At 38.5% G+C, this 27,861-nt stretch overlaps 2 protein-coding genes and 1 long non-coding RNA gene across 4 annotated transcripts; 2 read left to right on the top strand and 1 right to left on the bottom strand.

Moving 5' to 3' along the window:
• Positions 1–102: 102 nt before the first annotated feature.
• rassf4a (Ras association domain family member 4a) lies at positions 103–26,372 on the bottom strand. 2 transcript variants are annotated; one of them, XM_084736706.1, is made up of 12 exons: positions 26,256–26,326; positions 25,365–25,425; positions 16,277–16,345; positions 16,053–16,128; positions 4,885–4,991; positions 4,022–4,101; positions 2,751–2,920; positions 2,255–2,356; positions 2,126–2,177; positions 1,897–2,018; positions 1,326–1,423; positions 103–602 (listed from the first exon to the last, which is right to left on the bottom strand). In XM_084736706.1, exons 3-12 carry the CDS (start codon positions 16,327–16,329, stop codon positions 533–535), a joined length of 930 nt encoding a protein of 309 aa, XP_084592832.1. In that variant the 5' UTR covers positions 16,330–16,345; positions 25,365–25,425; positions 26,256–26,326; the 3' UTR covers positions 103–532. The 2 variants fall into 2 exon arrangements, with proteins under 2 accessions (XP_084592832.1, XP_084592831.1); XM_084736705.1 differs by lacking the exon at positions 25,365–25,425 and having other exon boundaries at positions 26,256–26,372.
• Positions 6,101–8,064, top strand: LOC146315386 (uncharacterized). Its single transcript, XR_014771883.1, has 2 exons — positions 6,101–7,060; positions 7,413–8,064. It is a non-coding gene; the product is annotated as an uncharacterized LOC146315386 (long non-coding RNA).
• cxcl-c13b (CXC chemokine 13b) lies at positions 18,329–20,901 on the top strand. Its single transcript, XM_084735791.1, has 4 exons — positions 18,329–18,451; positions 18,616–18,745; positions 19,132–19,215; positions 20,353–20,901. Exons 1-4 carry the CDS (start codon positions 18,385–18,387, stop codon positions 20,480–20,482), a joined length of 411 nt encoding a protein of 136 aa, XP_084591917.1. The 5' UTR covers positions 18,329–18,384; the 3' UTR covers positions 20,483–20,901.
• Positions 26,373–27,861: the final 1,489 nt, after the last annotated feature.

Genomic DNA, 27,861 nt, shown 5'->3' with positions numbered 1-27,861 from the left:
GTCACCGTGGAAGTACAGGAAATAATAAAGACGGCTGTTTTCTTCGTGGGAAGTCCGAGCTGGGTATTATGTTTGGTGTCAGCAGAGATCCAGCAGCAGTAATAAAGGCCACACTAAAACTGATTTATTACATAAAAAGGTCAGAGAAAACATCAACAAAACACCTTGTATAAATATCCATATTTGCAGTAAGAATTGTCATACAAAATGTGAATATATTAACAGCAGAGATATCAAAGCAGTGATACACTTTATAGAAATAACATTAACAAAACAGGTCATACAAACTGTAGAGATATGTAGTTCTAACAGTAGAAGCACATTGGTGTATGATATGGTTCTAGGCAGCCTTTACTTTTACCCCTTTTACCTCTACATTCACTACAGCATTTGGAAACATTCCCATCGTAAATCAACAATCGTTAGTGTTGCACCCACCCCCTCCCCTCGCACACACACGCACACAGGCACACACACACATTCACACACATTCACACACATGTTAAGTCAGTGCACATGCATACAGAACCACTCATACTCTGTCACTGGTGTGAGCTCTGCAGTCGAGCTGATGCTGAATCATAGATTTCAGAGCGCTGTACCTGCAGAGGTGAGAAGACACACATGAGTAACACACAGGCACTCAAATACACACCTTTTATTCATTTATTTACATTCATAAAACTTGACTAATAAAACTTGGCGTGTCAGCCAAGCATGACAGGGATTTGCACTTCCATTAATAAAGGGCTACCCGCCTGAAGGTGTGTCTTTAGTTAAAAGACATTTCATTTTTTTTGGTAGAAAACATTCATGTCATCGTGAAGTTGACCTTTTGGTTAAAAAATGTGAATACTTTACTTACTACTTACACTTTATCCTATTAGATTTGTGTGTGAAAGGCATTAAAATCATAAAGTTAATCAATTATAGTGTGTGTGTGTGTGTGTGTGTGTGGGGGGGGGGGGGGTAGGTTGCAACATATCCGTGCAAGTGTAAAGACAATGAACCATGTGTTTGAGTGAGTGGTCACCATATCATGCACACACACACACACACGCAGACACACGCACACAAACACACCATACAGTCAGGGTTTCGGGGCTGAAATCTTGGTCATAAAAGTTGAAAAGATTACACAACCAAACATGAGTGATGACTGTTTCACATAAACACTGTCCTTATTGATTGTTAATTCTCTGATGCCTGCAGAGGATATTGCATGGATATTGGCTCCACATAATGAAACAATCGTGTCATCAAAAAAGACTTTGTGGAACTGGTTTTGCAACCCTGTTTGCTGAGTAAAGAGACTCCTGACTTACTTTTTGGTTAGCTTGTTTATCTCACGTTCCTCTTCTTCTTTAAGTTTCTCTACGAAGCTGTCTAAAACAGGAATCTCAAACTTTATGTATTGAGCAACCTGGGGAGAAAAAGATTCAAGCATATTAGCAACACATTTCCTTGATTATATGATGCTACTGCAAACTGTAGATACACAGACATCCAAATAGCTTTCGTACTTAAATCTTCTCTGTCTAAATGAAAAGGCAAAACCATTACGAATAAAATAATAAACTTGTATTACTGGGTTGATATGTATTGGGGTGATTCCAGTCATAGATAATCTAGAAAAATCCTCTAGCAGTGATCTGTTTTTATTTATTTAACTCAGTGCAGTCACAACACACAGTTGGTCATTTTAGCCTATTGTTACATCAGTCGTAAAACAGGATATCTGTCCTCAGTTTGCTAAATTTAACTCAACTGTCTATATTTAGACCATTGTATGATTGAGCGTCTGCGTTCAGGAGCACACCAAAAATGAAAAACGGGTCACGTAACATGGACAAGATGAGTCAATGACGAGGGTTGTGGCAGGAGGCCCAGACTCACGTCGTATGTGACTTCCTCTCCCAGGTCAGCCTCCGTGATGAGGATCTTGGAGATTTTCTCACAGGGTCCGTAAAGCACGCGAGCCACCAGCGGGTATTCACCATCCCTCAGTCGGGTCCTCTCTACAAGGTCATGGACAAAGGAAACAACTGACCACAGACGCACCCGCACAAATGCACAAAAACACAACATTTCTAGTGACAAAAACACAATGAAAGTCCTGACTTACCGCCAGACTCGTGCACCATATAAAGGACAAACTCTTCAGATTTATTCTCCACCTTAAAAGACACAAATTCAGATGATTTTTTGGTTCAAATTTTACCGCTTTGGGGCTAATCGGTGTCTTATTGCTTACCCTAAACTTGTGTAGCAGCAGGTTGAGGACTTGTCCAGTTGTCATGGAGCTGTTCACTCGTACATTAGTGACCGAACCATAGGCTGGAGTAAATACAGATGTCTGGGGGAAGAAAAAAACCAAAACAAAAACAAACATGCAGAAATCTATAAGGGAGAGGACACAAAGTACTGAGGACTCTATATTTCAGCTGGGATTCCTGGATTTGAACACCTTGAACATTTTGAACAGGAAATCTGAAACAGAGAGGAAATCCGTGCAGCTGGACTCTGCTCAATAACAATACACACACATACTGTATTCAGGAGAAGCTGATGAAGGAACCCTTTGTAACCTTGTACTCTGTGGCACTTTACTGAAATCAGCTCACAGCAGTCTGTTGTGAAATGTAGCAGTACAAGTACAGGCACACCCGCACAGGAAACCTACTGCCCCTCCGCACCTGGTCATGTGTCAACAACGGGATACATTTATGTGTGTGTTCTGTTTATTGTACCTTGTGGTTGTAGAAGTGTCCGTTGATGGAGAACCTGTGGGTGCGCAAGCGCTGCAGGTCTCTGGCTGTGTGTGTCTTTGACCTCCTCTGAACCTGCATGAAGGAAGCATCACTCCTGGTCCTCAGCAGCTGAGGAGAATCCTCTTCCTCCTGACCACCCAAGTCACCACCTCAGGGATGAAACACAATACACACCTCTCTTACCATGCGCATCAGATGGTGATTCGAGATCCTTCACTTAAGCAAAAGTCCCAAAAAATACTTCAATAAAATACTCAATTACAAGTAAAAGTCTTGCATTCAAATTCCCACATAAGTAAAAGTACAAAAGTATAATCAGCAGAGTGTATTTTAAGCATCAGTAGTTAAATTGACCTGCCCTGTTTTGCTATGTGCTCCAGTAACAGTTGAGCAACCATGATACCCAGTAGAGCTGAGGACAAATTTAATACAATAATATAACAGAGTCACATTTAACTTATGATAGCAAAACACTAGCTAACTAACTAGCTACCAGGTGACCTTTCCTAAGTCCTGCCCCTTTTCGCTCTGTGCCACAATAACAGGTGAGCAAACTCGGTACCTGGCAGAATCTAAACTTTTTCCTTTCCTATTTCTTGTACTTTAATAGGCCTATGCTTTGTGTTAGGTTCGTCTATGTTGAAAAGAAATCCAGATTTTGAGGATGTTAAAACATGTTGCTGGGGGACCTGTAGAGTTAAATAAAAATACCCTGCAACATCAGCTTAGCTGTAGGGGCTCAATTTTTACATTAGAAATTAAAACCCTCTATGACAGCATTAATGATACTACAGGCCAGGGGGAAAATATGTATTTTTGATTATGGGATGAACTGACCCTTTAAGATCCTAATGTGGCAAAGCTTTAGAGTGAAACCCAAACTAATGAGAGGAATGTTAGCAGATGAAACAATAAAAAATGTGTAAAAGTTCCTCAATTCTTTATGTGTCAAGAACAACCCCCATCAGATGTCAGCAGGTGACAGAACCGCTTATAAAGGCCAATGTTGGCACCATGACTGAGCAGTCTAACCTTGGTTATTTATGGCGCTGGTGATCTGCTCTAGATGGCATCTAATGTTAATCTGTGCTCAGCACGTGAGCAATTGTTTCCACTGAAAATGCTGAATGAAGCACTTATGGCGCTCTAATCTGTTTCAGCATGTCTGTGTGATCCACATTAATCCGTCGGGCGTGTGTGTGTCGGTGTGTGTGTGTGTGTGCAAATGGCTGCACGTGTACGTTACTCACCTGCCGGTCCAGTTTCTCTGCTCAGTGAGTTATTGTTGGACTCTGCTGATACCTGCTTTGCCACAGCAGATCTGTCATTTCTGCAGAAAGACAGAGAAAAAATGTGTTTACTGTTAATTTAAAATGCATCTTGGTGTTTTGAAAAAACGTAATTTAGCAGAACTTAACTCCTGGTTTACTTAATACCTGTTTTCCAGAGCTTTCAACAATTTCTCAAGACGTCTGGTGTATGGATCTTGAGTTAATATGAATGAATAGTTCTACATTTTGGGATATAGTCTTGGTCGCTGTCTGGCCAAGAGTGACACAAACTCTTTTGACACTAACTCTTTACATTCTGCATTAATTTCAACTCTAATAAATGTGCAACTGGCCAACAAAAACAATCATTCCAGGCCAGAATGACAATTTTAAAGGAGAACATGCTCGCTGTAGTACTACTGTTGGACAAGCCAGTGTTTCATCTTATCACGGCCATTTTATGATTTGGTATATTTCACCTTTAATGTTTTTGTTTAAATAATTCATATTTCGTTTATTACCATCTTTAGATTGTTTTTTCTGTCCCCGTGGGTGATGACTAAAGTATTCTCTTATTTTATCAGAACAGAAACATCTAAGCAGGTAAAAGGAGTTTCCCTGTTTCCTTTAGTGAATAATGCAGGGTGGAGATTCTGGTGAACAAAGAGGTGAGTTGTTAAGAGTTTGACTTTCTCTGTTATTGTGTGAGAGGTCTCTGTTAACAATGATGTAGCTACAATGTTTGTTCAGCCCCTGAAGGTGTGCGTGTGTGTGTGTGTGTGTGTGTGTGTGTGTGTGTGTGTGTGTGTGTGTGTGTTTGTGTGTGGATCAGGCTGCCATACCTGTTGAGACGAAATCTTTCATTGTCATCGTACATCTGAAGTCTGATTGGTCGGCGTAGACCCCAGTAGATGTTCAGCAGCCCCTCAAGGATGAGCTCTCCATCCTCCTACACACACACACACACGCACACGCACACAACAATTATTATCAGGAGACCTGGTCAGAGGGGGATATCCTGCTGGCCAACCGCCACAGCGGCTCAATATCAGGTGTACGTGCAGGAGCAGGCGCTCGCAGCATTCACAGGGTGAACCCTCTCATCTCGGAGAAGGCCCTTCAGGTTTGACCCACCCTTTTTTTTATTACGAGGGTGAAGTCACGTCTGAGGAGGCAGGAATAATGAGAACAGAGAACGGCTGCTTTGGGTCACGTACACTCAGGGGGGGGAGGCGCTTCCACAAAACCGAAACTCTAAATTTAGCAGAAAATGGTCACAATTTCTGCGCTCTGAGTACAGAGAAAAATAGTATGACCCTCTTTAAGACTGTTATTTTTAAAGACCCAGCGTCAACGATTTAGGAGAATTTCTTGACAGAATATAGCAGATATGGAATATCGGTATGTTTTCTTCTGGTATAATGGCCACACTGCTTTGGCTTATTGCTTCAGCAAGGCTGACCTGATAACATATACATGTAAATGGAGGGGCTTCATCTTTTCTGGACAAAAGGCACTATTTTTATTTCTCGACTAATCTGCCTAAATAGTGTTATATTCAAAGGGTTAGGTGGAGTAAATTAGGGTTAGGGTTACGGTTAATCTAAACTCTTATGTCTATGCCTCCACATGTTGAACTGCCACATTTTTACAGTAACCCTGAATGGACAAATGAAACACTGGCTCTAGATACAGCTTTTAGAAAGGGAGGGCGAGGTGTGGTGTTTGCAATCTTCAGGCTCACCGCTAAATCCTACACACCGGTCCTTTAAATGTAACTACAAACAAACAAAAATAAAGGCCACTCGCATGTTGAACTGAATGGCGAAGCCTGAGGTCAGTCAATAAAGTTATTTGTGCATAACTGGGCCAGAATTAAATCCATTATTACGCCACAACAGTCACAGAGCAGATAGTTTGCTTGTTATATCATCACAATCTAATTTGATACCCCAGAATACAACGTAGATCTTTTCACCCAGACTCTACTAATGAAGAGAGTCTTTTGGATCATGTGATCGCTTGTGTACGTGCGTGTGTGTGTGTGTGTGAGAGTGATCAACAGACCTTTAGCTTGTTTGGAGTTAATTTTGAATACAACTGGGCTGATTTCTGTGGGCTGTTTTTTTTTTGTGAACATCCATGACTGTATGCTGAAGGACCTCTGTGATTCAGAATTTCTTAAAAACTTTGAAAATCTTTTTTTTTTTTTTTTTTAATGGATTGGGGCTGAAAAAACTTTGTTTTCAGGTCGCCCCGTTCTGTGTGAACACAATATCTCAAGAATTTCACAAAACTTGAGAAATGCGGTGTTCCTGTCGTCTTGGAGCATGTGACCACTGAGGACGCTTACACACATCAACATGACGTTTCTCAGACTGCTTTAAGAACCACATGATTTTTTTGTGTTTATACACGAACATCTTAAACCAATTCTTCATGCTGTCTGAGACTTAATGCATGTCTTTGATGTTGCTACACTATTAATGGTTTAATTTGTGTGGATAACTTTACTTTTCTAATCTTATGTCATCGTCGTACAGCAGTGGGGTCAAAAGGTCTGTTGTGAGAAATGTGCAAAGTACTGAAAGAATAATCATACTGGAGATGAACACGGTCAGTTTAGATGATAACAACCATTTTTAATACTTTAAAGTCAGAACAGAAGCAGAGAGGAGGTTTATGAGGTGCGGCAGATTGCTCCCAGAGCTTCATTGTTTCTGGAATATAAACATTCAGAGCAGCTCTAGCAATGAACCTCACCAACCCGCCACTCCTGAGTTTCCTGAACAGGCTACACCCTCTCTCTCACACAAACACACACAAACACACACACACAGGTTCACAGAGATGTGAGTAAGGTCAGCACAGCTATTTTTGGAATAAGCTGGTAATCGCTCTGCCTCAGAGTGCCTCTATAAAGCCTGGATACGCTCTGATCCAGTCATACTTAACTGAGCGGACTACACATCACTCTGTCTGACTGTGCGCGTCAAACCTTCAACTGAAACATCAAAGGTGAGAAGCCTTCTTCTTCTTCTTCTTTTTGTTCTTTATTATCAGATATTTTTTTATTATAGAGGGAGAATCATACCAATTTTAAAGGAACTGAAGCAACATTATGTGGTTTACTCATTAGAAAAGATAAAGTTAAATGGTTTGACATTGATTTTAACACTGTTAATGGTAATTCAAACTATTGAATAAATAAAGAAGGGTATGTACAGTTTATCTGTTGTATTAAAACAATTATAGTAACATTGCAGGGAGAGTTTTAGCAGCACAGCGACGGCCCCTAATCAAAAATATAAACTTTAAATCCCTGTCTGAAATCACTGTCTAATCTTTTACTTTTCCTCTCCCGCTGCAGCATGAAACGCCGGCGGTTGTTGCTCTCCCCGCCTCTGTTGCCCACCATTACTGAGACGCTCGAGGACCTGCCTGCTCATCCCTCATCCTCCCAAACCACCCAGAGCTCCCAGTCTCTAGAGGATTATATGACCAGCATCCAGGCCCTTGCCCGCCCTGTCGAGGCCCCGAGCTGCGGCCCCGTCAGACTCCAGAGGTCCCCCAGGCTGCGCCACTTCTCAAAGGCTCAGATGAAGCTCTCGGTCTCAGCCTCACTTCCTCGCGGGTCTCCCCGCACACTCAGAACTTCCAGACCTTACAGTCTGAACAGCTCCGAGGATTTTTCTCTCAAGATGTGCAGAGAAAAAGACTGCAGGGGCAAAGACCCCGTGGACTGGCTGTTTGGACAGATAAGGACTTGAACAGAGACACTGCGGTGTCGGGAAGCCCTGACGGCACTTTGGTGGAGTATCTCATAAGCAAACAAGGGTGGAGGAACGTGCTCTGTTTGTGAGGATCAACACTGCAGTGTGTGATGGGACTTATTATGACGACTTGTGAGAAAAGTGAAGAGCTATTTATTTCTACGCACTGAGGACTCAAGTCTACATGTTTACAATGTTTAATTTTGTAAGGATATAGTTTTTAATAAAAAACTAAAATCATCATGAAAATGTTTATTCTTTGCTGTTTTTACTCAACAAAAGAGCTGAAGATCATTACGTCTCAAATCCAGCTGAAACTAGAGCTGAAATGATCAGTGATTAATCAGACAGAAAAACTATATGCAGCAATAATTGTTTACTGTAATCCTTTAAGTAACTTATCAACAAAACGGCATGTAGTTTTTTGTTTCAAATATGAGAACTTATTGCCCTTTTTCAGTTTTTTAATAATAATAATAATAATAATAATAATAATAATAATAATAATAATAATAATAATAATAATAATAATAGAAGAAGTTTACTATTTTCTGACATTTTAAAGAGTAAGTGATCAATGTAAAAAATAAATGATTGATTAACTGATGATAAAACTAATCCATAGTTGCATAATTTTCAAACTATATTTTAGATACAAACCATATTATTAGACAGTGGTGGAAAGTAACCAAGTACATCTACTCAAGCACTGTATTTACGCACAATTTTGAGGTAGGCCAAACTTGTATTTTGATTGAGCATTTCTATTTTCTGTTACTTTATACTTCTACTCCACTACATTTCAGAGGTAAATGCTGAACTTTCTTATTGCATCACATTTATTTGATACCTTTATTTACTTTACAGATTCGATAATAACAAACTACCCCTCAGTATATAAAATAATTAAAATTAGAACCACCTTTAGCTGCTGCAGAATTAAAGTAATGTACAGATTAATGCTTCACTAATTATACTCAAATAATAAATTATACATTATTCTGAAGTGTGTAATTCTGCGTAATTAGACTGAGTACATTCAATTCTTTTTTCAATTCTATTTCCATACCGTGGTATTAGAACAGTTACGAGGTCTGAATACTTCTGTTCTTCTTTTGTCTTACAGATCAATTCTGCCAACACTACATATAGTTAAGATGACCTTCTTTGACCTGCTTCAACAAAATGCCACTCATAAATTAAAGCACCAGTTTGAATAATCCAGTAATAAAACATGTAATCATATAACTCTCACAGGGGCAATTTCACATAATTCATGATAGTGAATGACCAGTGTGTAGGAATTAATGTCATCTAGTGGTGAACTTACAGAACACCTCATCTCACTCCACGGTACCTCCAAGTTAAATTTAAGACTTTTAAGGACCTTTTAATACCACTAAGAGTGAAATTTAATGCCAAACTCACAGCCATACTGGCAAAAGTATCAGAGGACAGTAGTGTTGTAACATCAGATACCATACCAACATTAGGATTTTAATTATGCATTTTACACTTGAAAAACAACCAATGAAGCTTATCAATAACACTATAGTGTTTAATAATCTATCCCCAGGGCCCAAACACATTAGACAGTTATTTATTATTATATATAATCCTATGAAAGAAGACCTTTCAAGATGAAATTTTATACTTTATAAACAAAATGAAATACTTTCACAGCCTCATTTTGAGATCTTTAAATTCAGTGCGTTCCTTATACTATCAAGACCCCACGAGTTCTCTGCCACTCTCCCTTTTCAAGTGTGTAGGAGAACCTGCTGCGGCGACGAAACTCAAATCACAAAAGGCTGCAGTGTTTGCTTTGTCTGTTCTGAGCTACTGTAGAAACATGCAACATGGAAGAAGACCTGCACCCACCGCAGATATAAATGGTTCATTCTAAGGTTCATTTCTCATTATACAATGATGAAAACATGCAGAACATGTAAATGGAGTTATTTTAGTGTTGTTTTGTGCTTTTGCTCAAATAAAAGATCCGAATATTTCTTGTTCCACTGCCGCAAACCAGGCACACCAGTGAATTATTGCAGTGAACCTCAAATCTAAAGAAGCCTAGCATTTTACTGCCATCTAGGTGAATTTAATGGTGCTACAGTTGGTGCTTTTTAAACTAAACAGTTCCTAAAACAGCCACTAGAGGGAGCTGCGTGCATACAGATGCTTGAGGTTATGACAGTGGACAAGTACAGGCAAACACCCTCAGCCTCTTTCCTGTTTTACTGAGCCCAGTGACTGACTGAGATCTTCTGACTATAATCTGGACAGAATATTTAGATGCAGGGAGGTTTAGAGGTTAAAATGACACCCCTGTAGTCATGTGACCAAAGTTTAAAGCCGTTTTGGCATGAATCCTCCATGCTTCGGTGCTCTTCAGTAGCACAGTGAATTAGTGGCCGTTGCTAATCAGTGGCATGTACATTATTACAGCATTACACTCACACTTTTAGTAGGTACACATGTTAGAGCTTGTTTTCTCCTCAGGTATTCTGGGTCAGTTTACAACGGATGGCGTGGAACTTCCAAGTTAAACAACCTGACACATACGCCCACAACATGACTAACACACATCACCTGACTGCACCTGCATAAAGTTATCATGATGTAGTCTTTAGAAAAACACTTGTAAGCCCTCTCCAGCTACCTCTTCACACTTTCTTCTTTATTCACACAGAACGCTAATCTTCAAACAATAAAATCAAATACTCAGAAGTGTCTGGTGTATATGACCACAGTAACGCTCTGTCTGGAAATGACGCTGTACGTCTTACAGCTGGTTTTCATCTGAACTCATTTACACAGTCACTGTATTTTCTAGTAATTCACATTAGGGGTTTAGAAATGTTGGTCATAGGCCAGCTTCCAACCAAAGAATGTCACTGAGTCATGCTTTGACCCTGAAATCCTCAAAATATCTAATGAGTCACTCTTGCGTAACCTTTGGCCTCACAGCTCTAACAATGTCACTAAGTCACAAATTATTACAGTAAGAGAGCAGAGAATTTTCTATTTAACCGTTTCAACCTTCATATCGTATATGTTACATATTTACAGGCTTGGGGAGTAATGGATTACATATAACAGGATTATGAAATTTGGGTGCAAAAAAGGTTTTTGCATTCCAGTTGCAGGAAAAACAATTTAATTAGATTATGGTATAAAACTGAAATTATTAGCAGGATTATCATTTTAAAATACATTTTAAAATAAAGGAAAATATTTGCAGTGTGCACACATTACAGTCTGGCACCACCACTTGGGTCTCAGTGAAATCAGCAAATCTTAAAATCAATTCATTATCATGGCCTCCAGTGAAAAAAAAATGCTCCACTGGGTGGAAATTTCAATATTATTTTGTCTTAAAAATTTAGAAAAAAGGAACAAGATCACAGTGACAGTTCTGCTCTCAGCTGCCATCATCCAAGAAGTCAACACCTAATTTAAAGAAACATTTACAGGTCAGACCAACCGCTAATGTTAGCTACAAATCAATCCAGTTATCTAACTAATCTGTAAATACAACTGAGACATATTTTGGGACTGCGGGCAGTGATGCTGGATGGCGTGTGAGTAAAAGCAGAAGCCTCAGAATAAGTTCCTGTCAGTTTACTTTGAGTTTATGTGAACATAATTACCATCTATGTGCATACACACATAACAAAGGAAGGACAACAAACATAAGTCATAATATTAGACTAAACAATTTCACCATATTTTGTTTTGAGGGAGCCTTCATCCAAAAGTAATGGAACCAAATTAAGTTTTATTATGCTGTAGGAAGGCTTCACCTCTATTAAAATCCTACCCTACCAAAATGAAAGAAAGAAAGTGTATTGGTAGCTGTTCTGAAGCTTTCAATCAAATCACATTATCTTCCACAGCAGATGTTGCCAAAATAGTTGATGTACAAACTTCCCTTTTTCTGAGCACTTCAAGGACGTCTCATCCATGTTGATTTAAAAAGTTGAGACTGAAAGTTCAAGAACAGCTGAATGACCTTAGTTTGAGGATTGTTTTGCCAGCTGCTGTTTCCAAATTCAAGATGAACTTTCAATCTCAAAAACAAACAAAAAAAAAAAGTTTCCGGAGCTTCAAATTTTGGCTCCAGCTTTGATTCATGCCGTAGTTTTATTTCTCGTAGTACTTGTCAAAATGTGTAATTCTTGCTATTGTATAGGCTGCACCTACATCAGCATGTGAGGTGCAGAAGGACTGAATCTGACTGGATCTTTCAAACAAGACAGAAAATAGCAAAAAGGTGATCTCCTTTGTGTACTGGACATTTAACATCAATAAAATGGTTTTTTTAAGCGTCTACCAGCATAATGTACTGATGACACATAGTGGCCACTGTCTGATACTAATCAGTCTTTCAAGTTTTTTTCCCCCTGCAACATGTTTATTCATCAAGATCAAATTTCAGTTCCCCACTCAGATGATCAGATTGTGTCGCTGTAGATTTGCAGCTGCAGTTAAAACATGAATTTCTGCCAGCAACTGCAGCATTTCAGTCACACTTTAATGAGTTAACAATGCTGTCTTTGCACAATACATACAGAAATAGTTTGCCCACTATCACTGCATTTTGCACAGTAGGATTCAGATTGAGTAATGTTCCCCAGCCCACTGTTTCTAGTGTTCCTGTGTCCCTGTGTCTAAGTTTAGTGGCTAATTTATATTACAACTAGACTGAACGATTAAAAAAAAGAGGCATATATGTGGATTTTCTGGAATAAATTCAGACAGTAACTTGCAGTTGTATGCCTCTGCCAAATAGTCAAGTTTACATCAATGTGTGTCCAAACTCAAATCTGTAGTGAAGGAATTCAATAAAAGGTATTAAATGTATTAAGTTTATTAAGTGTATTTTTGGCCAAGTGGAATTTACCACTACACTGACATGTGTGAGGGAATAATTTCCAGTGAGAAACAAACTGTCTTCATGTAGAGATTATTTTTACTGAACATTTTGACGTCACAGTGAACCTTTTATCATCACCTCATTGTTTTATCATTTATTTATTGGATATTTGTGTGGAATTTTGTCATAATTAGCGGATGAAATCTTGAGTTATGGCCAAAAATGTGTTTTTTTGAGATTAGAGTGACCTTTAAAATTCCAACTAGTTCATCCTTGAGTCCGAGTAGACGTTCGTGCCAAGTTTGAAGAAATTCCCTCACAAGAATGGAAAGGATGTGAGCTCACAATGACATTGACCTTTGACCTCCAAAAGCTAATCAGTTCATCTTTAAGTTCCAGTGGACGTTCACACCAAGTTTGAAGAAATTATTACAGAGGTGTAAAAATGCTGTTAACAGGCTGCTATGATACCATTATTGTATTGTATTGTTGGTGACATAATACAGTAAACTCTGATTGAGTCATTGTGAGTCATTTTCCTGACCTGACAAGCTCAGACTCTGACATCCTTCATTTATTTATTTATTTTTTGTGTGTATTTTCCACATTTCTCACCAAGCTGAAGCCATGAACAGCCTGGGTAATATCCTAACAAAGAACACAACCTTTCCTGTAGAGTCGGCCTCTTTTTACAGCGATCATGCCTGAGAAATACATATTCAGGTTATTCCACAAATCTGGGCTGAATCTGTTTTTCTCAGGCAAATTCAATGACTTCTTTTAGAAGGGCCAGATTTAAAAAAAAAAGTAAAGTAGTCAGGCGTTTGTATTTCCTATGCTTGACCTTCAAAGTTTCACATGTAAATGTGTCAAACAATGCACCATTTTATTTTTTCTCCACTTTAGTATTTTCACAATGTGAAAATAAACATTATGTACGAAAGTCCAGTAAAAAAAACAACTGCACCTTTGAAAGCCTGGATGAGAAGTTGCTTGTTGTTTTAATGAACACAATGACTCCCCTAAACTCCTTCTGCTTAAACAGCCTGAGCCAAACTGTTAAAAATAATAATACGTGTCTCTGTATTTAATAATAGACATAACCAATGAATGGGCTCATTATGCCACTAATAATGATTGATAATGATTTAGGCTCAAACAATGTGAGTGCCCATGAACTTAGAATGTTAGCAGGTTATTTAAATAAAATCACAATTATATAATTTTTTATATTTATAAATGGCCAAAGGCCGGACTGAGGTTGTTAAAAGGGCAGTTCAACTCATTTTTTTTTGTGTGTGTGACTTGCAGAGTTTCAGCCGTAGAGCTGTCAGCTTGTGGTGCTCCAAGCACCAAAGAAATATATTTGAAAAATTTAGCACCAGTGTCTCTTTCCAAAAAAATCATGACCTGGTTACTTATGATAAACAGACAGTCCTTGTTGTGTACAGTTTCATATTTTTTAGAGGAAAGACGGTAGTTCCAGTGGATTCTACTGCAGAAACTAAGTAGTTCCTACACGAACCTTCTCACAACAAGGTCTGTGGATTATCTTGAGGAACCAGATCATGATTTTTGGAAAGAGACTCTGGTGTTAAAAATTTTTTTGTGCATTGTTTGGTGCCTGGAACACCACAAGCGTGGCGTGGCATTTAGTCAATGTCAACATCAACTTTATTTATACAGCACATTTAAAAACAATCACGGTTGACCAAAGTGCTGTACAAACTTAAAATACAGAAAAATGAGCACAATAACCACAATAATAAAAATAAAACAAAACAAACATATAATAAAAGAACTGCGTCACGATAGAGGAAAGCGAGGTGTCTAACTCGACCCAAATTGAACACCAAAGACAAAAGGTGGGTCTTCAGCAGTGACTTAAAGGTTTCTGGGGTCAGCTCTTATATGAAAAGGAAACCCATTCTACAGATTAGGGGCATCTACTGCGAAGGCTCAGTCACCCCTATTTTTAGAGCAACTGGTTTGATGTTACTCTAACTGGAGTCTGAGGAGGTAAGAGATCATATAAATAAGGTAGCACCAGCCCATTTAAATTCTTAAAAACTAGAAATAAACTCTTAAAACCCATCCTGAGCTGGACAGGAAAGCAGTGGAGGGAGGCAAAAACTGGTTTAATGTGATCTCCTATTATATTTGAGAGAAGGCAGACATCTCTACAGACAATATCTCCAGAACTTTGCAACTCACACCAAAAAAAAAAAAGAAAAAGAAAAAAGAAATAGATGGATAAATAGCACTACAGAGGAGCAAAATATGTAGTTTTGATTTTGGGGTGAACTGTCCCTTTAAAGGGCAGGATTCGGCCCACGGGTCATCATCTGAATAGGTCCGGTTAGCTATTAGTGAAGGACCATGTTTTGGTTGAATTTCTGACTTGCATTTTCAGCTAGTTTAAAAACATGACACACTGTTAAAATCCCACATAAAAGCTTGAGATGACAGATGACCAGTGTTGTAATGTTGAGTCATTCTTTATAATGTGGGATCATAATGAGCAGAGTTCTGCTTCACATCTTCTCGTCAAATATCAATGTTCACAAAAAATGAGAGTTTCAAGCTATTGCATCGGGGTTTTTTTTGTTAATGATATGTCAGTAGTGTTACATCATTGGTCCCTTTCATACTGTATACATGTGTATGTTACATGTGCCGATATTGTGTCTGACTGTGGGGGATTTTCCCAGAGTGCAGTGGGTCTGGCTGGAGGGACACATCATGACCACCCTGCCCAACACCCCTACACCCCTACACACACACATATCTCTCTGTCAAAAACCTGCTGGTGAACACAAAGGGGAATTCCAGACCATAAAACCCATAGAATGATTAGCAAACAAATAACCAAACTCCTGCAGCAGCTTTACAGACACACCACAACAGCAAAATGTTTACTGTGGAAATACTTTGCTGAGTGGTTAGTGTATATGACTACAGTCTGACATCCTTCCCTCCCTCCTTCCATTTCCATTTTCATTTTGAGGGAAAAGGGGGCTTTTTGTGGTTTGTCAAGCTGTTTGGCATGTTGGAAAGGAACTCAGGAGTCGCAGCTCTGTGCCCAGAACTGCAGCCACGTTGGAAGCTTTTTTTTTTTTTTTTGTTCTCGCCTGAGAATCAAAGTGCTGGTTTAACTGGTTCCAGTCTTAGCATGTGTGTGACCCATTTTACAACGCTTTATGTCCTGCAATCCAGCCCCCCCCCCCCCCCCCCCACACACACACACACATACTGCTGAGCAATTACTCTCCCTGTTTATCTTTTTCTTTATCTCTGTCAGCAGCGCCGTTCCCTGTCAGGTGACATGTCTGTCTGTGGCGGAGCCTTTTCTTACCTCACGAGTCCTCAGCTGGAAGTTTTTCCCTTCGTGGTAACAGTTGTAGGTCCTCAGAAGTGACAAGATGTCAGACCTGCATGTCAACACAAGACCACTTGAGATTAGTGCTCACAGCTCACACACAATACAAGCACTGATGAAATCTAATACATGCAACCACCTCTTTGATTTTACTTCATTGTGTGTAATTACTGTGCATTGACTGAACTAAAAGGACTTACTTTGGTATTAGTTTCTCTTCGCTGAGCTTCACATAGGTCTGATGCTCACCCATTCTGACTAGAGCCCAGCTGAGGCAGAAAAACACAAGACAAACAGAAACATTATGCATCATCTCTGTGACATATTTGTGTGTAATAAATCATGAAATGATCACAATATGTCATAAGAGATTCTGGAAACGTGTCAACTTGAAATACTCGCTTCTCTGACAACAATGCTACAGCTGCAGTGTTTACCGAGTGAGTTACTGCCTGTTTATGAATTTTAAGAAATTCTTAAAAGTCTCTTAGAAGGAGTAGATGTTTAATATGATTAAATTGAGCAAAATGTTAATGGAGTCTGGCAGGACGAAGGCAGGCAGTCTCTGAAATCCAACTCCAGAGTGAGTATTTTCAGAGCGGCAGGCTTTTGTTTTCAGGCTAACAGGCTTAATTTTAAAATGACATACAAGTGACAGTTATTATCACCTGATCATCTTACAGTGTAGAGCTCACTGTCAAATTACAATGCACTCGTCTTGTGCTCCTGCAGTGTTCCTGCAGCCTGCCTGAGCCTCCTCTAATAGAATAGAATAGATAGAAGATTAGAATAGAATAGATTTCAACCTATTTTCTTATACAGTCAGTGGCTCCAGCTCGCTACCTGGACTGCAGTACTCATTTCTGGACATGCGACTGTTACATATTGCTCATTTAAAGCTAGAAAACAAACAAAAAAGAAAACATCAAAAGTAAAATTATCTGAATAAAACTTCGCTCCTGCTTCATTTTAACTGGCTAACGTACTGCTCAATATAAGTTTCCCAGGGAAAATGTAACCGCAGGCCGGTTTCATCTGACTACAAAAAGAATCTGACCTGGTGACAGACATTAAGAATAACTATATAGAAATAGTCAATCTTCTTGTCGATGATCTCATTTGTTTATTTTATATAGAAGTATCAGCATCAAATTGAGACTGGTTCATAGACAATTAAAAACTCTTTCTTGTAGCTTTAAAATACGTCAAAACTTGGCTGAAGTTTGGTGGACATGAGATGTTAACTTTGCAATATGTTAAAAAATGCTGAAATTTTGACTGAAGTGATCTTCTGGATATCTTTGATCTCTGATGATCATCATCTCTGATGAAACTGAAGAGTCTTAGCCCCAGTACTTTATCCCAGATTGAGTAAAAATGCCCCAAAATTTGGCTGAAGTTTGGTGGACAGATCAACAACAACCCAAACATCTTAAGATTATACATATATATACATATACATATATATATATATATATATATACACATATATATATATATATATATATATATACATATACATATATATACACATATATATATATATATATATATATATATATATATATATATATATATATATATATATATATATATATATATATATATATACATATACATATATATATATATATATATATATATATATATACACCAAAAACAATGATTCATAAATATAAAATATGTACATTGTGCTGTCATGTTTCACTGTGGATTCAATTCAATTTGAGGATTGGATTTTTTTTTTCAAAAAATGCTGGACAAATGGCTTCTGTTAAAAGCAGGGACAAGCAATAAAAAGAAATCACATGGCACTGTTGGCACAGAGCCAGCAGAGTGACAGAAGTAACATGTCATGGCAAAGCTCAACAAAGCCCGGAAAAAAACTCATCTGTGTCACCCAAGAACACCCCCAGCTACTGTGTCAAACTTTTTATAAACAATTAGCATCACGATAAGGATTAGGAACACTCATCACTCGTCTCCAATGCAAAATTTCTACAGAAAACAACAAGTTTGAAACACCAGGTGTCCTTGTTTGTGCAATAAATTCAATGCACTGTTAAGAAACAAACGCCCAGAGACAGTTATTAATTACTCTGTCCTTCAGACAAATCCTAATAGAGTGAGAGGAATGGAGTCCCTGATCCCTGCATCCTGAGTCCCGCGTCCTGATATTTCATGCCACAGGGAATTTCCTGGTTTGGAAAGCCCAGTTCTGACAGTGTAGGCCGGGGGGAGGAGCACTAGTATAAAACAGCAACATGTGGCTCAGAGGCTCAGTGTCAACGCTCAGCCAGTCTCCACCATGAAGCTTTATCTCCAGTCAGTCTGTCAGCTCGCGCTCCTTAGCTTCTGCTGTGTACTGTTCACAGGTAAGAATTGATGCATTCACATGTTTATGTGTGTATCTTAATTTCTTAAAATCTGTGTTTTATTTGGGCAAAACTGTCTGAGCTTGTGAACTTGGTGTAAGTTAATCTCTGCTCATGTCACACTGTATTGAATTACCTGTAATCCTGTTACTGTGTCTGTGCAGTGAGGGAGTCAGACGGCACGTTTGTCCCGGGAAGATGTTTGTGTCCACAGACCCAGCCGGGTGTCAGAGGGCACCTGAAAGAGCTCGTGGTCTACCCAAAAAGCCCCAGCTGCGACAAAGTCACAGTGATGTGAGTACCAGATCCTGCAGAATAATACCTCAATACTTCTCCAATACCACATGTTTAAAACAACGTACCAAAGCTATTTAAAAAATATATTTAAGGGCTTGTTTAAGACAAAAGTTCAGCTCAGTCTCCATTGTCTGCTTTCCAGCAGAGCAAAACTAGACAGTGTGCAGTTAGTTTTTTTGTATCAGCACAGTGCACAGGTTTAAAAAAAAAAAGAAGAGAAAACATATATAATATTTGGTGCCTTGCACTTCCTTTTGCTGTGGTATTGAAAGGTATTGTGTATTATTTTTTTTAATAAGATTTTATTATATCAAATTTAATTCATGTATAAACACACATCAGATAAGTGTGAGTAATTGTGTGGTTTTACATGTGTTTTTCAGTGTGACCCTTAAGAGCAACAATGAGCCAGTGTGTCTGAATCCAGTGGCACCGATGGGCATGCAGCTGACTCGCTGTTGGAATAGGTAAGAGCTTTGATCAGTGAAACTTGTCTTTGTAAGGGACTCATAACCCCAAAGTAATATGTCCTGCTTCAGTTTAGGTTGAGAAGGAACTCTGTAATGACTCGTGCATGTGACAACAGCAAAATGCAATAATCTTATTACAAGACATGTTGCAGAGTATTTAAGTTGACCGTCGTAACTGGTTATAGAGGGATTCCACCCGTCTTACTATTTCCCGTAACTCATGGCCCACAGTAACTTATTTGTTGCCAAGCCGGTTCTTGTTCCAACAAAGAACCGAGCTCAGCAGTTTCTTTAACTTTCCTCCACATGTTTTGCTACTTGTGAGACAGAAAAGAGTATCTAACATAGTGGTAATCATTTCAGCTCATTTTGTATTAGAACTCAAAATTATTCAAAACAGAGCAGCTCAATCTTCGACCAACTTAAACATGAGTGATCATTTTTAAACATCATAAAGTTTACATCTCTGTCAACCAAACTTTAGCCAAATTTGGGTGTTTTTTTTTTTAAATATCATAAAAATTTAATGTCTCTCTTCTCTCACTGGGGGAGAAACGCAGCCCTGGCAGTAAATAAGATTTAAAGATAAAAAAAAGAAAGACACATTATCACAATATAGCCAACCATGGGTTGTGTTGATCTTCCACCAAACTTCAACCATATTTTGACTTATCATCTCACGTAATGTACTTGGGCTAAGTCTCGTCAGCATCACCAGAAAGAATTTAAAGATATCCAGAAGATCGCTTAACTTAAGCTAAATTTTGAGTATTTTTAAATGTATCATAAAGTTTCCATGTCTGTCCACCAAACTTAACGTGTGTTTTGACTTACAATCCAATCTGGTCCTGGGGCTAAGTCATTTCAGCATTATAAGAATTCAAAGATATTACAAATTTAGCATTTTTAAACATGTTTCATTTGGCATCTGTTCACCAAACTTAAGCTAATTTTTTTTGTTTTTTAAACAAGGTCAAAAGCTAATATTCCTCCACTCCAATTAGGATAGACACGAAGCTTATTATTAATATCTATCTAATTTTGAACCAACAAGTTGTCTGATTCTTACTAAAAGTGTATGAATTCACAGCCCTTCCTCCAGGCTAAACTTCTGTGCTTCTTTGTGTTTTGTAGAGCTCATAGGCTGGGTCGTGATGTGAAGCTGTGCCTGAGGAGGAGGAGGAGAGGGAGAGGTCACCGCCAGCGATCTCGACAGAGGAGCCGGGGCCAAAACAGGAAAGCCTCGTCCTCCAACTCCCAGTAGTGATCCAGCCTGACACAGGACAGGAAGCTACAGCACAGAGAGAAGTGTGTACAAGCTGATTCTACCACACAGTGGAGTCCGAGCCATCAGAAACGGCACAACATCACTTTCTTCTTCTAAACGTCATCCAGCTCAGACATCAAGCTCCCCTAAACTTTCGTCTGGGCTGTAAATCAAACTGTCTTTCTCAGCCAGTAGCAGGGGGCTTCATTTTTTTATGTGCAAATGACTGATGTAACGTTGAAAACTGAGCCCTGGAGGCTTGTCATAACTGTTTTATCTTTAAAACACTGTTGAATGGTCAATGTGTGTACTTCTGTGTATGCAGCTGGAAAAGCTAATTGAAGAGAGTTGGTTATTTATTTTTATATGACTATTTTTCAGATGTTTTTTTTGTAAATAAATATATGAGAACAATAGTGTGGCATTGTGTGCGATTTATTGTTAAAACTCCTGATTATCTTTAGGACTGAAGGTTGGGAAAGATGATTACTTCCTTGCCAGGATATGCGAGGTCACTTAACCCACAGCTTCAGCTTTAGTTAATAAACTACAGGATGTGAGTCAGCGAGTGGCAGTCACAAAGCAAACACATCTCACTCAAAACATCTGCACAAATATCTCAAAGCTATAACAGCAGCTCATTGTGTGTTTTATTAAAATGTGAATTTAAAAATATCCCTTTCCATGCCACAAATCTGCGGAGGTCACTTCTACATGTAAGAGAATTTGCTGTAGGTGATTTGGAAAAAAAAAAAAAAAAAGTGCATATCAAAGATTATAGTTTTATACTTTTATAGACTATTGTTGGTGTTTCGCAACTGATACGTCTTGGTTATCAAGGAGCGGACTGTTGAAAGTCTTTTATGACAGCTTATAAAATAACATAATACCAGCTCTGAGGTTTCCTGTAAGTCATGTGACAGGATAGATCCTGATGGAGCCACAAGAGAGAAAACACACACACACACACACACACACACACACACACACACACACACACACACACACACGCGCACACACACATGCACGCACGTAATACTGTTGGCTACTCCTTACTATTGCTGTGCAAACACATCAGTTTGAGTAATGGAAAGTGAATGTCCACGGCGTGTGCTGACCTGTTTTGTTATTCACCTAAAACACATACTGGCATATAGACTCCGGCAAGGCTGGTATGTAACCAGGTATTATCAATCAGTGCTTGAAAAGCACTTGGTAGTAAGATGGAAAGTGAAAGCAAACTGCTTAACAAGGCCATCTTTGTCACAGGCTGGGTAATTTAAGGGACTTTTTATGGCTGGTATGTTGTTGATAAAAAGCAGTTGGCCTCCTTTGAAGTTGAATGTTATTCATTGCTTCATTCACTCCCGGGAAGTCAAATACCAATGTTCTGGGTTGGTTAAGTCTCCCAAGCACAGCAAAAATAACGACAAAAGTAAGGAAATACAGGCAGAGAGCAGGATCTCTGCAGATATAGACACCACCACACACACTTCTAGTGGGTCATAAGTGATGAATAAAAGTTTATCTGAGTCTTAGCGTTGTGTTTTTTTAAGGAAAACATTAAATATCATGCATTTAAGTACAACTGGACAATTTTTTGGTTTTATTTTTAAATCACAGTGGCCTTGCTACTTCTATTTAAGTGAAGGATCTGAATATGCCGCTGCTGTTGAAATCTCATTTAAAATTTACATTACAGTTTTTCATTGTTATGCTATTTAGAAAGATTACAGATTTACTGAACCCTTTCTACAATTCACTACACTCATCTTCCTGCGATGCAAATGTAAGCACGTGGTTGAAAGTACTAAACACAGTGGCAAATGACTGTTTATGAACCTTTATAGCAACTATAACTTTTACAGTTTTTTATTTCCCTTGTCACTGAGTAATGGTTCTGTATTGTACTAAAATATTGTGTTTCTGGCGTCTTAAGTAAAAGATGAATGGTTGGATCTCCTAACAAAACAAGTATCAGTGGAGCAAGGTTAACAAAAAACAGCATCTCGACCATTTCAATTAAACACACTCTGCAATTCTTTGAGTTGTTCAACTGCCAGTGAGCTAATGCCACAACACAACACGACACGACACGACACGACACGACACGACACGACTCGACTCGACATGACACGACACGACACGACACGACACGACACGACACGACTCGACACGACACAACACGACACGACTCGACACGACACAACACAACACAAGTAAATGTAAATGTAGACGTGCCGCTGGGGAAGAGGAAAGGAAGAGAAAAAAGAGACAAAAATGTTTGTATGAACAGACAGAATTACTGAACCAAATTCATCCTGCAAAAGTCTGAAGAACATCCAAACCTAAACAGGTCGCCACTTACTTATTTTTTGTTGTTTTGTTTTTATTTCTGTTTTATTTTCTTCACTGTCACCTGTTGTTGTTATGCATTGTTAATATGTTTGCATTGTCTATGTGTATGTGCACTTATTGGTGAATAAAGGGGGAAAATGATGATGTAACATGAGTTTGCATTACAACTCTGAACTTTATCTGACAACTTTTTTGGTTTTCTGTTCACTGCTAAATATTAATACCTACTTAAAGAATCAGTATATTACAAGGGTAGGAAGGAAAAGGAAATATCTCATTGAAAAATCCATAACAGTTTATTTTCGCCCCTTTCTAACTACAGATTACTGTTTGTTACAAACTGATACTTAAAGTTTACATCTGAACACTGACATCTGCTGCCACCTGGTGTCTAAAGCATTATGTACATCTGATTTGAAAAGTGCAGCAGCATCTGCTCCGTCTCGCTCTGTAATGGAGGCCACACTTCTCTTCACTTCACTTTAACTTTGGTTATAATCTCTGACACCACCTGCAGGAACAGAGCCTGCAGGACAGTGGACAGATTCAGCTTTTCATGTAGTATTCACTCCAAAGTGCTGAGTAACTAGTCGGGACTCTCGGGACTATTTTCTGATCCATGATCCATTTAGCTGTAGTGCATTTTTAGGTCACATGATAAAGAGGAAAGGTTAATAAGTTTCATGTGTGACATTTAAACTTAGACAAACTCCACTGATCTATTACTGACACACTCATAATGCATTTAACCTGGTTTGTTAAAACTCTTACAATAGCTGTGATTCTTAAAAGCAAATGAGGTGGATCTTTTCCCAGGAGTAAGCTCTGGTACACAGGAAGTGATTTTTTTGTGTTTCCTGCAGCTGAAACAGAAGTTGCTTCGGACAAAAAGAAGGAAAAAAAAAATGCTTGCATGAGCAGTGATAGTCACCACAAAAACCAGGAAACAGACTGCTCAGTGCTAACCACACAACTGTCTGACTGGGAAGTGATCTCTGGGAGGTGAGCTGCAAACTCAGCTAAACAATGAACGCTGAGCGTGAAAAGTCTTTTAGACCACTCCTCACATTATCTTCATACCATGCCAAAGCCTGACATTAACATTTTGTTTCGTTCACAATCCAAAGATATTCAGTTTACTGTCACAGAGGAGTACAGTAACCAAAAAATATTCACATTTAAGAAGCTGGTATCAGAGAATTTAGACTTTTTTCATAAAAAATGATTCAAACGGATTAATTGATCATCACAATAGCTGGTGATCAATTTAACCTTTAAAGAATTAACCTTTATTTTAGGCAAAAACACTTAAGATAACACTAATGGGTCACTTTGATAGGTGATTTTTGATAGGTAAGAAGCTAAGGAATAGTAACCCATTGTATTTAAACCTATTACCATTCCAGAGCCAAATGATGACACAATGACAGAAAAAATACAACTTTTATCCCCACCCAGTATAAAATTAAAATTTCAAAGCAATGTCACCATTATACTCAAGTTCCAATAGCCAATTATGAAACTGAATTTTGTTTCCCACTCCTTGACCACAAGTTTAACTGCAAATCTGATGAAAATACACGAAAATACAACATTTATGATGCAATTTATAAAGATATGCTCATGCGCTTGCCAGGTTTTGGCCATGTTTTTGTTGGCTGTTGCTATGAGTTTTACTTCAACACAATACTTATCAGCAGCACCTACTAGAGACTGCTCAATATTAACAGCTGATATGGGCCTGTCACAGATACAGAATATTGGTATCGACGTTTAAAATAAAAATACAGAAAATGATGCTTGGGCTGATTTACATGAAGCACAATGAGGAACCTTTATGAGGACAAGAGGAGCTCTCTGGCAGGTGTAAATGCTGACAAGCTGTACTTCTTCTTTTGCAACCTGCCCCTAATGATAGGCAGTATGAGAATAATCAGCATTTGACTGGTACAGAATAGTACTGATGTTTATTTAGCTAATTCAATATTAATCTTAAATATTCTTTAATAAAGTAATTTGTTTAACTAAGCAGTCTTCTAAGTTAATTTGCGCCGTTATATCAGTACAAAATCAGTGGACAATCTGCAGATAAGAGAAAGTTGTTTTCATTCCAGTGCAAGAATTCAAGAATTTTTCTGCTCTAAAATCAGTACTGGTCTCAAAAATCAAGTCTCGAAATACTGCACAGGTTCTACCTATCAGCCTCCCTCCCTGCCTTGAGTGACCTCTGCCCACCTTTACTCTCATCCAAGGAAGGTGCAGATAAAGTGTATGCATAATGAGATGGTCAGTCTATCTCTCATACATACTCATGCATAATAATGGGTGTTTAAATATTCCATAACTTAAAGGATTCCAGTCTGTCACCATTATTAAAAAATCTGTGCACAATCCAGAGAAAAGAGAAGGTCATTTTCATACCAGCGCAAAAATTCACTATATCAACCATAATATCAGTAATCTGTGAATTTTCCTCTGCAAAACTGGTCTTAACAACCCCATACTGGCCAGACTGTAGTACCTGCAAGCCTCCCTCCCTGCTTTCTGTGACCTCTGTCCGCCTCCACTCTCATCCGAGGAAGCTGCAGACAAAGTGGGCGCATAATGGGATGGTCAGTCTATCTCTCATACATATTCATGCATAATAATGGGTGTATAAATATTCCATAACTTAAAGGATTCCAGTCTGTCACCATTATTATGAATTATTCAGCCTCTGCACATGGCTGCACAGGAGATAGAGTACAAGCTTAAACCTGTGCAAAGAAGATAGGGGTCAGTCTACTGGCTGATGCTCAGATTTAGGTGAATTTACATAATCTGTCTCTTCTCTTCTCTTCTCTTCTCTTCTCTTCTCTTCTCTTCTGACTAAAACTGCGCATTCCCTCTGAGTGTATAAGCTCTCTCGGTGGACAAAGAAACCTCATTGCAGGTCTGCTAATTGCTTTGATCATCGCGAGATTCGTATCCAATTATCGCATCTCCTCTGGCAGCTGCGCCCGAAGACAATCCGTCCCCACGCGTAAAAATGGCCAAGAGAGCTCCAAATTACGCACCCTCTTCACTAGCGTCTACATTTGAAGAGAAACGACAAAAACGCTAACAGGAGAGAATCACTTGCTGAAGAATCATGTTGCAGCCAATGAACCTGTAGTTTTATAGGAGTGCAGCCGATTAAAGCTGAAGAAAAGGGAAAGTTTCACACCAGTCACCACTTCATTAATATTTCTAAATGCAAGACACTGAATTTACACCGTTATGAACCTGCATCCAACTTCAGAACATCTCTTATCACCGGGGCATTATGTTTTCAGGGTTTACCCGCATGATTATATCCCTAAAGTTAATTTCCTATTGATCTTTTCTTATAAAAAAAAAAATAACCTGCCGTGAATTTGATCAGTTTTCTTACCATAGCAGAGTGCGTCCTCCGTCCTCTTCCGTACCCTACATCCACCAGCAGCGAGATATTCCGTCTATCGTTCCTTATCACGCTTCATGCCTCCCCGGTGGTGCGGTATTCAGAGCTGGAGGACAAAACTGACAGCAGTAGCATCCAATAGAAGGCCGCACTGATACGCCTAAGCCAATCAGCGTTTAGCGAGGGCGGGACGAACAGATCAGGGTTGCATACCTTCTACTCTTAATCAAGGTGCCTCTGAGTGCTTTGCCTCAGTGTGGTCAAAGACATGCAAAGATAAGTGAAAAAGAGATTTCAACTAATTTTGACTCATAATCTGCTGGAAAACTCAGGTTAGAGGTGTGTTTCATGCAAGAACACATCTTTAGATAAGTTTGGTGAAACAGGGTTGAAACAGGGCTTTTGGAATACTTGAAAATCCAACACTGAAAAATTGCATCTTGTACTTAAAAACTGGTTTTAGCCACAAAAAATGAGTTTCACGAGTATTCTTTTTTTCTATTTAAACATCTTGAAACATTTTCAATGCAAATAAAATACATTTTTGCATCGGGTTCTTTTTTTGTGGAGCAACTGTCTTAGAAACCACATATGTCAGATGTGCTTTTTATGAGTTAATGGAACATTGTTTACCATTAGAATTTTTTTTTTTTTTATCATTTTTTTATAACTTCCAGATGACAAAAAGATTCTTGACATTTTTCAAATCTAATGTGGGCTGATTATATATACCTATTTTTCTGTAATCTGATTACATAAACCTGATTATATCTAATCTGTTGTGGATTGTTGACCACAAATAGCTGGTCTGAGTGCAAAAATATGTTGAAGGGAAGCCAATGTCTTGTGTTCTGAAACATAATTTAGTTATTTAAATATTTTATTTATATGTTAAAGTTTTTATTACAGACATATTAGTCAATCAATTGTTTGTCGACTGTTAAATTAATCATCAGCTATTTTGATGATATTTTCTGGTTTCTTTACTCCTCTGTGATAATAAATTGAATACCTTTGGGCTGTAGACTAAACAAGACATTTGAAGACATCACTCTGGGCTTTGGGAAACAGTGATTGACATTTTCCTCAATTTTCTGACATTTTATAAACCGAACAACTCATTGATTAATCAGGAAACTAATCATTAGTTTAAGCCATATAATTTTGTGTTTTCTTCTAGTGTTTTAGACTGTATCCTGCTTGAATTCTGTGAATATCACCTTTTCTACATGCTTTTGTTTTATTTAACCATATGTTTTGTCCCTCTTTTTGTTTTGGACAGGTGTGTTATGTGTTTGGCATTTGACAGAATTCAATCAAACCAGCTACACAATACAAAGCACCATTTCTCGCCATTTTCTGTCTACCTTTACATTTGCAGTGATAAGAAAATCAAATCCTTCACCGCAGCCTCCACTGAGGCACCTATCCTGTTTTTTCCAGCTCAGCAGTAAAGGAAGAAGTCCCTGCGACCTGTTAAGATTTATTTCACCCATCCTGTTTTTGAGCCTGGACCTGCCATCTAGGAAGCTATTGTAGGGTGGAAACACAGACTGTAGGAAGTCTCTCCCTCTCTCTGTCTGAATAGGGTTTATGA

The sequence above is a fragment of the Lutjanus erythropterus genome, chromosome 14 (genome assembly GCF_056507025.1).
Source record: "Lutjanus erythropterus isolate fLutEry1 chromosome 14, fLutEry1.hap2, whole genome shotgun sequence".
In the NCBI taxonomy this organism is placed as follows: Eukaryota; Metazoa; Chordata; class Actinopteri; order Lutjaniformes; family Lutjanidae; genus Lutjanus; species Lutjanus erythropterus.
Note: the sequence above shows the minus strand (reverse complement) of the source record. Positions and strands in the feature narration are given on the sequence as shown.

Coding starts and splice junctions, on each gene's coding strand:
- rassf4a (XM_084736705.1), bottom strand. CDS start 16,329: ATGGGTGAGCATCAGACCTATGTGAAGCTCAGCGAAGAGAAACTAATA. Junction 4,102..4,884: donor GAAAGATTTCGTCTCAACAG/GTATGGCAGCCT, acceptor GTCTTTCTGCAG/AAATGACAGATCTGCTGTGG. Junction 2,019..2,125: donor TATGGTGCACGAGTCTGGCG/GTAAGTCAGGAC, acceptor ATGACCTTGTAG/AGAGGACCCGACTGAGGGAT.
- cxcl-c13b (XM_084735791.1), top strand. CDS start 18,385: ATGAAGCTTTATCTCCAGTCAGTCTGTCAGCTCGCGCTCCTTAGCTTC. Junction 18,452..18,615: donor CTGCTGTGTACTGTTCACAG/GTAAGAATTGAT, acceptor GTGTCTGTGCAG/TGAGGGAGTCAGACGGCACG. Junction 18,746..19,131: donor TGCGACAAAGTCACAGTGAT/GTGAGTACCAGA, acceptor TGTGTTTTTCAG/TGTGACCCTTAAGAGCAACA.